The 12,118-nt window shown below is 37.8% G+C and overlaps 2 protein-coding genes across 2 annotated transcripts in view; one reads left to right on the forward strand and one right to left on the reverse strand.

Moving 5' to 3' along the window:
• Positions 1-179: 179 nt before the first annotated feature.
• On the forward strand, positions 180-6,462 carry clu (clusterin; the record flags this gene model as incomplete). Its single annotated transcript, XM_017302106.1, has 7 exons — positions 180-410; positions 500-670; positions 1,761-1,968; positions 2,921-3,061; positions 3,952-4,172; positions 5,337-5,527; positions 5,624-6,462. Coding segments are annotated over 7 exons (1,176 nt in total), but the record flags the coding sequence as incomplete, so codon positions are not given.
• Positions 6,463-7,322: 860 nt separating this feature from the next.
• reps1 (RALBP1 associated Eps domain containing 1) overlaps positions 7,323-12,118 on the reverse strand; it is a 24,612-nt gene continuing 19,816 nt past the window's right edge. Inside the window, exons 17-19 of the mRNA XM_008397366.2 lie at positions 11,371-11,525; positions 11,175-11,280; positions 7,323-10,584 (exon numbers count right to left, since the gene is read on the reverse strand). Of these exons, the coding sequence (XP_008395588.1) occupies positions 10,516-10,584; positions 11,175-11,280; positions 11,371-11,525 (330 nt within the window). The 3' untranslated portion in view covers positions 7,323-10,515. The remainder of the gene's footprint in view (positions 10,585-11,174; positions 11,281-11,370; positions 11,526-12,118) is intronic.

The following is a 12,118-nucleotide window of genomic DNA, read 5'->3' on the forward strand; positions in this document are numbered from 1 at the left end:
AACCCAAGCAGAGCTCCAGCTACTTTTGTGTGATACTGCATATTTTAGTATTGATCCAATACTAGGTAAACATAAGACTGGTTCTACCAATACCAATCATCAGGCCTCTGGTCTTTAGGCGTTTTTGTGATTTTCCTTTCAATTATTTTGTTAATTGAAAGGAAACAATCACGTTTAGTTTGGGCTGTAGATCTACCCTAACCTGTTCTAGGAAGCATAACAAGTCGCCTTCACTGCAGGAGGCGATTCGTGCAGCTGAGGAGATGGAGGTCAAGCTGGCGAAGGAGGAGGAGGTTTGCAACGACACCATGAAGACTCTGTGGGAAGAGTGCAAGCCCTGCCTGAAGAAGACCTGCGTTAAATATTACTCCAGAACCTGCAGCAGCGGATCCGGACTGGTTGGACGTCAGGTTGGACATTTAACAGATAAACACTGTGAGACTGAAACTAGTTGGGTTGGTAGGTTAAAATGTCTGACCCGCTCCTCTGGGCTGTTCAGCTGGAGGATGTGCTGAACAGAACGTCTCCGTTCTCCATCTGGATCAACGGGGAGAGGATCGACTCTCTGGAGCAGGAGGGCCAGCGGCAGAACAAGGAGTTCAGGAACCTGGAAGAAAGATACTCAGAGATGGCAGACGGAGTGGATAACATCTTCTCAGACAGCATGAAGGTGCTTGTTTATGTCACAGAATCACAGACAGGAATACGGATCTCCAATGGCAACATATAATTTATCAATATTTATCAATGTAACGCATCGCCTGATAGAAACTGTCTTACTAGTTTATGGCTTTCTGGAACATGATTCGAGGTCATGTCTGTGCCACATTAAAAAGAAACTAGTTGAACAAAATGTTTTACAGTGTAGTACAACGGGGGCATTAGAAAAATAAGTGGAGTAAATTTCCACCTTCTCCATTTGTGAATAAGTTGAAATCTTGCATATTTGGGAAGAAAAATTGTTAAACATAGAGGAGAAAAATTCCTGCCAGGAACATTTTGCTAAAATTAAAATGATACAACTGAATTTTTTCCACCGAGGCACCTTTTGGAAAAACTTAAAACGTAACTTTTCCCACAAAAACTCGAGAAAATTATGCTGAGTGAAGATTTGATCTTAGCAAGTAATTTTGTTTCTTGTGCAAATATCTTAGCACTTTTGAAATAAGATAAAACTAACTTAAAAGTAACTTTTCAGCAAGATTCAGAAGCTTGTTTTAAGTAAATAATATGTCCTGCTGTAAGTAAAATAATCTGTCGATGGGACAAGTAATTTTTCATCAATATTAAAACAATTTTACTTAAACAAGCTTTTACATTTTTCAGAACGTTACTTGTATCTTAGGTTTTTCTTATTTCAAGTGTACTAAGATATTTGCACCAGAAACTAGACAAAAATACTGTCTATTTTGTGTTTTTGCAGTGCAGGAGAGCTTTGTAATCATGTTAGATGACATGCATTGAAGCCTTGTGTTTCAGTTCACCTGTAACTTTACCTGAAGTTTATCCAATTTGTTAAATTCACAAAAACTTAGCAAGATGTTTATATTACTGGAAAATAATTAAAAATGCAACTGATGATATAAAATAATATAAAATTAACTTTCATGCTCAAACATAAAAGTCATTCCTTAAGGAGGAACAGCACTGGGAGGTTTAAAAGAAGAAGAATTTAAGTTTCTGCAGGGTTGCCACATTAGAAACATTATTTCTTTAAAGTTTACATTTGAAATGAAGGAGCTCACCTGTGTTCGTTCCAGGTTGCCGATCACATCAACCCTCCCGTTTTCTTCTTTCCCAATTTCCTGGCTCCGGCCATTCGCCGCGCCAGAAGCATCCACCTGCTTTTCCACGATCCGTTCCACAACTTCCGGAGCTTGTTCTCCCCCATGACGGGAATGGGCAGGAACCTGTTCGGCCCGGTGGACTCCATGATGGACCTGGACTCCGACGCCGCCCCAAACGAAGGTACGTTTTCACACGTTGGTTCTCAGAGGGTCTAGAGATTGTTTTCGATGTGCTTTCCTGTAGGAGGGACTCAAATAAAAAAAGGATGCAGACACTGGTATTATAAACTGAAACAAAATTGTTTTGTTAATGTAGTTTTATTCTATTTCTACAGTTTTCATGAATTATTACAAAGATATTTAACTAAACCCTTCATTATTTCTTATCTAGCTATTTAGCTGTATTTAAATAGATGATAGCTAAAAAGCTAATAGGTATTAGCTATCAGCTAAATAGTCATTTAGCTATATCTAAATCTAATAGCTATTAGTTAAAAATTAGTTTTAGTTAAACAGATAACAGATATATATTTAGCTAGTGGCCAAATAGCTAAATAGCTATATTATAAATATTAACTGCTTATCTGTACTATGAACATTTTGGTGTTAATATAATATAAAATAAATACAGGAACAATATTGCCGTTACTGATACTGATATTGATACTTTTTATTATTTAAGTTTCATAAATCAACCTTCTAACATTTAGCTGTTTTTGTGGTTCTTCCTTTTAAAATGTTTGAAAGAATTTCAACAAAGTTTATGGGTGTCTGTTAATGTTTTAGTTATTGATATTTCAAATGTTTATAAATGGGTTTTATTGATGCATTCTTGCACAACCGGCCCTTTAAGAACATTCAGGATCTTAATATGGTCCAGAATGAAAATGAGTTTGACAAAGAAGTTTCAAGTTAGAGGTCAGATACATTTTATGGTTTCTTGTCCAAATTTAGTGGAATATTTTACTAATAGTTAATGCAGCGTCCAGTTTTTGAAAATTATTTATATTTGTTTTGATTTACTCCACTGTCAGCTTCAGAAGTTTATCTAATATGAAAGAAAAGCCAGGTTGCTGTGTTGCTGAGCTTTACTGCTGACATTTTAAAATCTGCCCTGTGTTTGTCGGCTGCAGACGGCAACGTAAACGAGGACGTGATCATCACGAGGCCCTTCGGCAACGGCAAGATGACCTGCAGGGAGATCCGTCGCAACTCGGCCGGCTGCATCAAGTTCCGCAACGAATGCGAGAAATGCAAAGAGATCCAGCATCTGGGTGAGAAAGCGACAAAACTTTTAATACACATGGAAATAGATCGGAATATCTGCAATAAATAATCAGAACTTAGAGCTGAATATGACTTGTGTTTAAGTTAAAACACAAAAATTAGGATTTGCGGTCCTGAGCAGGGCCGGATTTACAAGGAAGTGGGCCCTGGGCTGGAAACCGTTTTGGTGCCCTACCCACTAAAGAAAAAAAATATTACAAATGCAAATTACAATACATTAAAAGGTGGTTATATACATATAAACTGATGAAACTAACTAATAATGGTACACTTAAATTATGTCCTGGGGAGGAATCAAAAAATTTGTGCAAATTCATAATTTTCAAATATTTCAATGTTGTTTATATTCACAAAAATCCCAAAATGCTTTTACAACTCACCTGATATGGGTCTATGACTCCTTTTAATAATTTATTTAACTAGGAGAGTTAGTTTTAACAAACTCTTATTTACAATAATGGCTTGGTGGGGAAGAAAATGTTCATAGGAAGATCAAGGTGCACATTAGCAACACTATAGAAATTATAAAACAGTACAAAAGCATAGGATAAAATTCACATTAAAATACCTTTAAAAGTTCCTATGCAGTTTTGTAAAAGAGGAATTCAGTAAAATAAAAAATTCTGTGGGGTCCGCCCCCAAAAATTGTCGCCCTGGGCCACAGCCCATGTAAGCCTTTCCTTTTCTAAAATTAATACAAATAGAAATCTGTTCTCAAAATCAGTACTCCTACAAATTTACAATAATAAACAGCAGCTAAAACAGATTTCTCATCTGGTTCTCGTTTTAAATCAGTAAAATTCACAAAGGGTTTAATAAAACTCCAATAATTTCCATGGTTTTTGGCTGATTTTTTTTCCCGTTTATCCTCTCACAGACTGCTCTGGGAATAGACCCCTGGAGGGCCCGCTGAAGGAGGAGCTGGAGGAGGCGCTGGCCATGGCCGAGCGCTTCACGCAGCAGTACAACTCCCTCCTGAAGAGGTTCGAGGAGCGCGTGTTCAACACCTCCTCCCTCCTCGACATGCTCAACAGGCAGTTCGGCTGGGTGTCCTCCCTGGCAAACAACACCAAGGACGGCATCTTCAGCGTGAAGGGGGTATGGAGCTTTCTGATGCTTCATCAAGCAGGACAATATGGCTGAAACATGCATCACCATATAAGACTTTCATGTCAGCCGACGTTGATAATACTTTGTTAATTTTTGTTTTAAATATCTAAAATACTCCCAAGCTAGTGGCGTAATATTTCCGGTTTTTTCCAGTTTTCATTCCATGTTTATTTTAAAGCAGTTATGAGCCACAGTGGCGGAATCTTAAACTGCTGCTCTGCATGTTACTCAACAAGTTGTTGCTAGGTAACCACAAGTTGTAGCTAGGTAACCAAAGTTAATTCCACTAACTTTGCTTAGCTAAGCTATGCTGAGAATGCTGCACAAATTCTGGATCAGAGTTCAGTGAAATTATTGAAAATACTATCAGACGTATTACCTACTGAAATTGGTCACATGCCAATAGCCATATATATTGTTATTGATTGATTTGTTCAGCCCCATCATTAAAGTAGCATTCACACCAGCCTGTTTAGCCCACTTAAGTCAAATTCTAGTTTGTTTGGGACCAGAGAACCCTCCAAAAGCAGGCAGCGGACTACAGCGCAAGGCATTCTGGGTAAATTCAAACAAAACAAATGCATTAGCCTAATGCTAGTGGGAGAAATGGCTCGTGGTCTTTTGCCAAAGATGTACAACCGCTAAAATCCTTTTTTTTTTTTTTTTTGCTTTCTGCAAAGACAAATGTTGTGTGGATGTTTTCTTCTGAGATTTTTGTGTCACTTCCTTGAATAGTTCTTGGTGCAGCGCCTCCTACAGGTGAGGAGGGCAACAGAATTTTCTGAGTTTGGATGGTTTGACACAGTGCAGCTGAAAATTTAACAAAGGTTGCAATTTTGCTCACCAATTGAACCCAATCTGCTGCTGCAGCCTCTGTTAAAAAGAGCCACTACTTCATACGGTCCAACGATGTTATTTAATTCACTGAAAACACCAATGTTAAAACATTGGGTGATTTTAATGATGGAGGAACTAGAAAAAATATAAAAACAATTTTTTTTAAAATCACACCAGGCAAAATGAAATGCATCACGAATCCGTCTTTTTCTGCCTGAGTCACTATTTCATTATATTCCCAGTTGATTGATTTCTTCTGCAGTAAAGATAAAAACAAGAAAAGCCAGATATCACCCTTTTCTGTTGGTGCTTCAGGTAATCTCCAAAGGCGACACCGAGGAGAGGCAAGGCGGAAAGACGAAGGATGCCGACACCAAGGTGACCGTGCAACTGTTCGACTCTCCGCCCATGAACGTCACCGTGCGCGGCGACATTCCCTGGACCGACCCGAAGTTCTCCGAGGAGCTGGCTCAGAAAGCGCTGGACCGCTACAAAGCAACCAGCATGTGAGTGGCGTGTCTTTACCAACACGTTGTTTTTTAGAAAGTAAATTAAAATCCCCACCTGTGAAATTCTAATTTATCTTCATTTCGTTTTTTCAGTCTCGCTAAATAAGTTTCAGCTGCATTCCTGCCTGGATCTTCGACGAGAAAAACGCTCTGAATCCATGGAAACACACCTGGAAGCTAACGCTCCCAAAGCTAACGCTCCCAAAGCTAACGCTCCGATCCCAAGCTTCCTCTTCCAGTCCTGCTTTTGCAAAAATGTAAAAAAAAAAAAACAACGTAAAACCTGTAAGGTTTAAACGGTATCATTAGTCCTGCTGTAAGAGAAGATGTTCAGTAGAAAACAGTCCTACGTTTATCMGTAGTCCCTCCTACATCCAGGAAGGCCTTGCATTTTATGCTAGCTAGCAAGGCCCATGCTACAGTAAGTGTTTCGTGCCAATACTTTGTGTTAGTAGGACATAAATGTCCATATTTACTTCTGCTGTTCATGTGTTTTAGAGACTTTGTATAAATCTGGGGGTCTGTTTCACAAAAAGCAAAATACAAAAATGCAGGATAAGAGGAGAAAGCTGGGTCTGATTTCTTAATTGCCATTTTACTGCATTTTAATGCTAAATAATAAATGAAAAGCATTACACAGCACTGGATGGAATGATAGATTAAATATGTTAAATTACCTTATCTGGTGAGTGGTTTAGAGATGCTGAGTGTGTCACTGCTTTTATGAATGAATGAAAAATCTCATCTTAAGGTTTTGTGAAAAAGCTCCAAATCTTTATTGCTACTGTGCTCAGATAGGTTTCTAAACAAGGACAAAGTGGTTATTTTTGTGAGTTAACTCAGTAAATTTCAGATTAAAATTTTAAAGTGATTTCTTTTCAGCTGCTCTTAAGATAGCAATAAGGACACTTAATAAAACGTGGTAAAACATATTTGGTTTTTGACTCTTACAGTTTCTGCTTCTCTGAACAGATTCTTAGCAAAAGCATTTAAATATTTAAGAGGAATGACAAATTTTCAACCACTGGATTAAAGCAAAAGAAAAAAAAAGTTAGATTTGTCACTGGATATTAGGCCAATTGTAGATAGAAAAAAACAAAACAAATTTTCTCCAAAAATTCAAGAAATTTCAGAATTAAGCACAGAAATTTTCTAAAGGAAAAAAAAAAGTAAATTTGAGTTTGAAATGTTGGAAATTTGCTTGAAAAACTAAAAATTTGAGATCTCAAATTTCAAGAAAATTTGAGTCTGAAAATTTGTAGAAAAAAATAGATTCATCTCAAACTTTCTAGAAAAAAGGGAAATTTCTGAGTTTCACAAACAAATTTGCTAGAAAAGCTCAAATTGAGCCTAATTTCAGAAATTTTCTAGAATTTTTTTTAATTCAAGTTGAAAATTTGGTAGATTTCAATGAAATCTAGAAAAAATAAAATTTGAGCTTGAAATGTAAAAATTACTAGAAAAGCACAAATTGAGGGTTTTTTTTACATTTTCTAGAAAAAAAATTGGCAGATAAACTTAAAATAGAGATTCCAGAAATTTTCTATAACATATAAAGTTTGAATTTTACAAGTAAAAAATTTGCCAAAAAACAAAATCAAATTGAGAATTTTCTTTTCTCAGAAATTTTATAGAAAAATCAATGAGTCTGAAAAGTTGTGAATTTTGAATTTTCCAGGTCAAAAATTTGCCTCTCCCCATTCTGAGACAGACGCCATAATTTAAATCAGTAGCTTTCTATTGTCCTAAAAATTTCTGGATGATGCAACAAATGATCAGAAGGAGCCATGTATAAAATATTGTGCCGTTTTTTATTTTTGTGTAAAAATCACACAGCTGCTAGTTAATTCTGCAGAGATACAGTACATCCATGCAGTTAAACATCTAGGATCCCACAGCCAAGAGAGAAGGAATTAAATAGAATATTCTTCCGCTGTTAGCCAGCAGTTAATGCAAATTTACATGTGAGTCCAAAAGTGTGTATCATATACAATATACAACACAGATCTGGGGAGAAAATGGCATCTGAAAGTTCACAGACTTTATATGAGACCGATTGCTTCTGCCTGTCTGGATTGCCTTTTTTTATTTTGTTTTTGGGTTGAACGAGGAGGGAGCCGTTGTGCGAGCAAACATTAAATATTCCTGGGAGGTTTTTAATCCGGTTTCCAAACGATGCGCGCGCACAAACACACACGAGAAATACACCATCATCCACAACAGCAGGAGGAAAAAACAAAAAAAGAACGAGAGTTCAGTCGCTATGGAAACCTGAACACCAATCCAATCAGGGCGAGTAAGGCTTTAGAAAACAATGCTTCACCTACAAAACATTCAGAAAATGAGACATTTCAAGATGCTCCAAGTTTCCAAGTAAAAAAAAAAAAAAAGACAAGAAGAAGCTGGTTAGAAATAAATCAAACACGGACGCAACAAGTGGATGAGTTCAAAGTGCATTTTGGTCGTTCAGGTCTCCCATATGGCCGACTGGTCTCCACCAGGAAAGGGTCACATTTCGCAGATAAAAATAAAATTAATCCTCCTCTGGAGCCGAGGAACACAGTGAGGAAGGAAGCTCATCAGTACCAACAGAAAAAGGCAGACAAATACCACAAACATACAGCAGATGGAGTTCTGGAAGAGCTACGATACAAACCGGGTCACACAGCTGCTACGACCGGAGAACAAACAGCTAAAGTCGCTCTGTGGAAATGATTCGCACATAGTTGCATAGCGGTGCTTCGCCCGACTGGAAAACAGCTCATTTTTACTTTACGTCTTTATTTTACAAACACGAGTCAACTCCCAATCAGATCTGCGAACGCGTTTCTTCATGAACCAAAAAATAAAATAAAAAATCTTCAAAACAGAACGTCTGGTCCTGTTATAAACGACTTCCCACAAACCTGCAGCTTGAGGAGAAAAACAATAAAAAAGCTGAAATGTTTTAGATGGAAAACAGAGTATGAAAAAAGAAGAGGATGTGCAGTTTTCGTCTTCAAACCAGAAGTGAAGGAGCAAACAGTTCAGTCTTCAAGAGTCGAAGCATTCAGTCACAACAAACCTGAAAACACACACACACACACACACACACACACACACATAGATCTATATACGTAGAGCTGACTGGCAGCAGCAGGAAGGACTGAATTCATAATCACAGGATGAGACGCAGCTTTCCTCTCAAATTTACAAAAGTGTTTCAGCGCCGCTGCAGATAGAAAAATACAGGAGTAAAGAAAAAAAAAAAGTTGGAAACTTGCTGAAAAAAACCTCAAATTTTGAGATGTCAGAAATTTCCTAGAAAAAAACCTGGAAATTTCTGATGGAAAAAAATTTGAAATTTGTGATTTTTGGAAATGTTCTGTTTCAAAACTCCATTATTGACTTTCGAAACTTAGAAATTTCCACGTTTTTTCTAGAAAATTTCTGAGATTAACGTCAATCTTTCAGGTTTTCTTTCCAAGCAAATTCAAACTTTTCTGCTTTTCTAGAAGTTTTCTGAGATTCCTTGGTGGAAATTCACTCCTCTTTTTGTTCCGTCTACAGTGACCCTGACATGCCGTCGTTGAAACCAGCTCACTTGGGAAACATTTTATTCGGTTCTTATAAATCAAATACAAAGCTGCCAGCGCCACAATTTGTCAATTTGATGAAAAAGCACCAAGAGAAACTTTGGGCGGTCCAATTTTCAGTCTTTATTGCAGCTGGTAGATATTTAAAAACAGTCAGTTCTCTTTTAATTCTGCCTAAATCTACAGCAGGTGTGTTTAAAATAATTKTTTCGGGTTTTTTGAAGTGAAGTTCAGTTAAAACAATGTGAGTATTTTATATCTTACAGGCTGCAGCTGACTCTCTCCGTCTTTATTTAGTTACCCTAGCATTAAAGCTAATGCAGATTAGCTGGAGCTGAAGTCAATGTTTTATTAAAAACTATTTTCTGAACCTTTAAATTTGTCAAGTAGAAAATTGATGTTGGAGGCAGTCCGTCCCCTATTATCTTCCCCGAGAACAGAACATGTAAAGCATTTCTGGTTCATTTTGTTACCTAAAATAAAACTGCATCAACTCAAACTGATATAATATCTTGCTGTTTATGGAGCTTACTTACAGTTTCTCTGACCAGTAATAAATTACCTGTTGCATTTTCAGAGCGTGTTTCACATAGGAAGACTATTGGTGGCGCACCACCTCCAACATGGATTTGTTTTGTGAATTAACACCCGTTTCTGTGTAAATAACCGTCAAATGTAAACCTGACAACTGGTAAAAGGAAATAAGAATATCATTTTAAAGTTTTTAGTTCTTAAACTGTCCAGTAGCTAATCCAGATTTATGCTAAATGACGACGCCAAGAGAGTTATCTACCCACGGTAAGATATTAACTGCTTATGGTGTTTCCACAGAACCTTACTCYAATTTAAATTTTTTCTTTGGTCAAAGTTTTATTACGTATTTAGAATAAAAACTGATCAGATTTTAAACTATTTCTGAACATTACTGACCCAGATTTATTTATTTTTTACCGTTTTCCTCAAAAAGTAAACAAATGTTTTTGTTTCCTTAAATTAACCAAATTTTAAACTGCAATTGGGACTTACTGGTGCGAGCCTCTAATTAAGCTGCTTTTAGAGGAACAAAAACAAAACCAGTCACACCAACACAACGATTTGTTTCTGAAGACGGCTTCTCCATCGTCAGAAACCAGGTGTTTCGTCTTCACGTTTCGGCGTTTTTTTCGTCATCCTCTTCAGAAAAACAAACAAAAGTAAAAAAAAAAAAAGATGTGAAAAGTGCCGGGTGGTGAAATCTGCTCCTCTCTTCTCCGTTTGTTGGTAAGAGTGTGCGACAGATCAGAGGGAGAGGGTTTCGTTTAACGGGACGCCCGGCGGCCTCCGACCGGGGAAATGACGACGGAGGGCGAGAGGAGCGCAGGGAAGGAGAGCGCCGCGGAGCTACGGCCGAGTTCTGCTCCGCGTGTTCGGCTAGAGGTGGGAGAAAGGCCGGAGCTGCTCCAGCTGCACTTCCAGGGATATCCTCTCCTCCAGCAGATCCTGGGAACATCGACAGGAATCAGCAAACACTTAGGATCGCCACCAACAAGCAGTAAAGACACTAAAGAAAGATGTTTTTGGATTCGCATCAGTAATAACGCTCATTGTGACTGAAAAGCCGCCATTTTGGAAACTTTCCGTTGCAGAAGTCCTAACTGGCAGTTTTACCAGAAGCCTCGTTTTGTTGAGATTTCATAATCAGTTTCACTCGTTTTATTTATTTTAGACGTTTAAAATGTCGGCGACACTTTAATGTGAATAAGACTGAGACGACACTGTAATAAACGTGATATAACAAGTTAAGAACAAACCAGATTACAACTGTCATGAAGCGTCGTTGGGTAAATAAGGACGCTTTTAATGCAAAGCTGCACTAAAAGTTGCTTTAAATGTCCATTAAAAATCTCAACTTTGTATTATTCAGTAAATAATGACACTTAATGCAACTTTCAATGCAAAGTCGCATTAAAAGTGTCGTTATTTTCCCAAAGATGCTTCATGACAACAGTCTCAAAATTACTATATTATCGTTTATCGCAAATAATTTGTAGGAAAATTGATCATCCAGTTTTTTTTTGTAATGTTTTTACCTTCAGTTGTTGCTGTAGTTCACTGTTGAGTCGAGCCAGTACTGTGTTTGTCTCCTTGTTCCTTCTGATGGAAGCTTGAATCGCCTTTTTGTCCTTTCCAACCGATCTAAAAATACAGAAAAATTAGTTTTTTTTCTTCCACTAAACTTTCCAAGCTGCAGCACTGGAAGCCTTTTAACAGACGGAGGGTTCAGACCTGGGGATGGAGGGCTGAGAGGTGAGGGGCGCAGCGATGGCGCCGGCTTTCTGGGGTCCGATCTGCTCGTCTTCGGGTCGGAGCTCGTCCTCAGACTTCAACCGCCGCCGAACGGGCTTTGGTGGCGGAGCCAGAGGGCCCGACGAACCCTTGGCCTTTTGGGAGAGTAAAGCACCGTCACTGACTGGGATTAACGGTCTAGTTAAAGCACTGCGTCTTAAATCAAATACACACAACAGTGTAAGTATCTTATAAAAGCCTTTGTAGCTTTTTTTTATTTTATTTTTTATTTATTCATTCATTTCATTTAGTACAAAAAAAACAACCTAACACGTTTTTTGATATACTAAAAAATACATCTCAATCCATATGTATTTCAAAATTTTAAAACAAAATGAAATGAAAGGCAGCAGAATCAAAAAACTTTATAGGTAATCGATTATATATACAAAACAAGTTGATTACAAAATTCTTCTTGGATGAGATTTTATTCTGCTCACTGAGCTGTTTTAGAGACTCTGTCACTTTAAATCCAAATAAGCTGCTGATGGCCACGCCCCCAAACGCTACGTTTACGCCCGCATCTGAAAATGGCTGCAAAAAGATGCACAACTATACAACCGTACATCTTTGAAAAGCAGAAGTGGAGCCTCCTGCACAACCAACAAGAATGCAGCAAGTGGTTTCTGGATGGTAAGTCAACAACAAAACTCAAGTTTTTTTTCCAGCAGCCATTGCACAATGCAAC

Source organism: Poecilia reticulata, linkage group LG21 (genome assembly GCF_000633615.1).
Source record: "Poecilia reticulata strain Guanapo linkage group LG21, Guppy_female_1.0+MT, whole genome shotgun sequence".
NCBI classification, from domain to species: domain Eukaryota; kingdom Metazoa; phylum Chordata; class Actinopteri; order Cyprinodontiformes; family Poeciliidae; genus Poecilia; species Poecilia reticulata.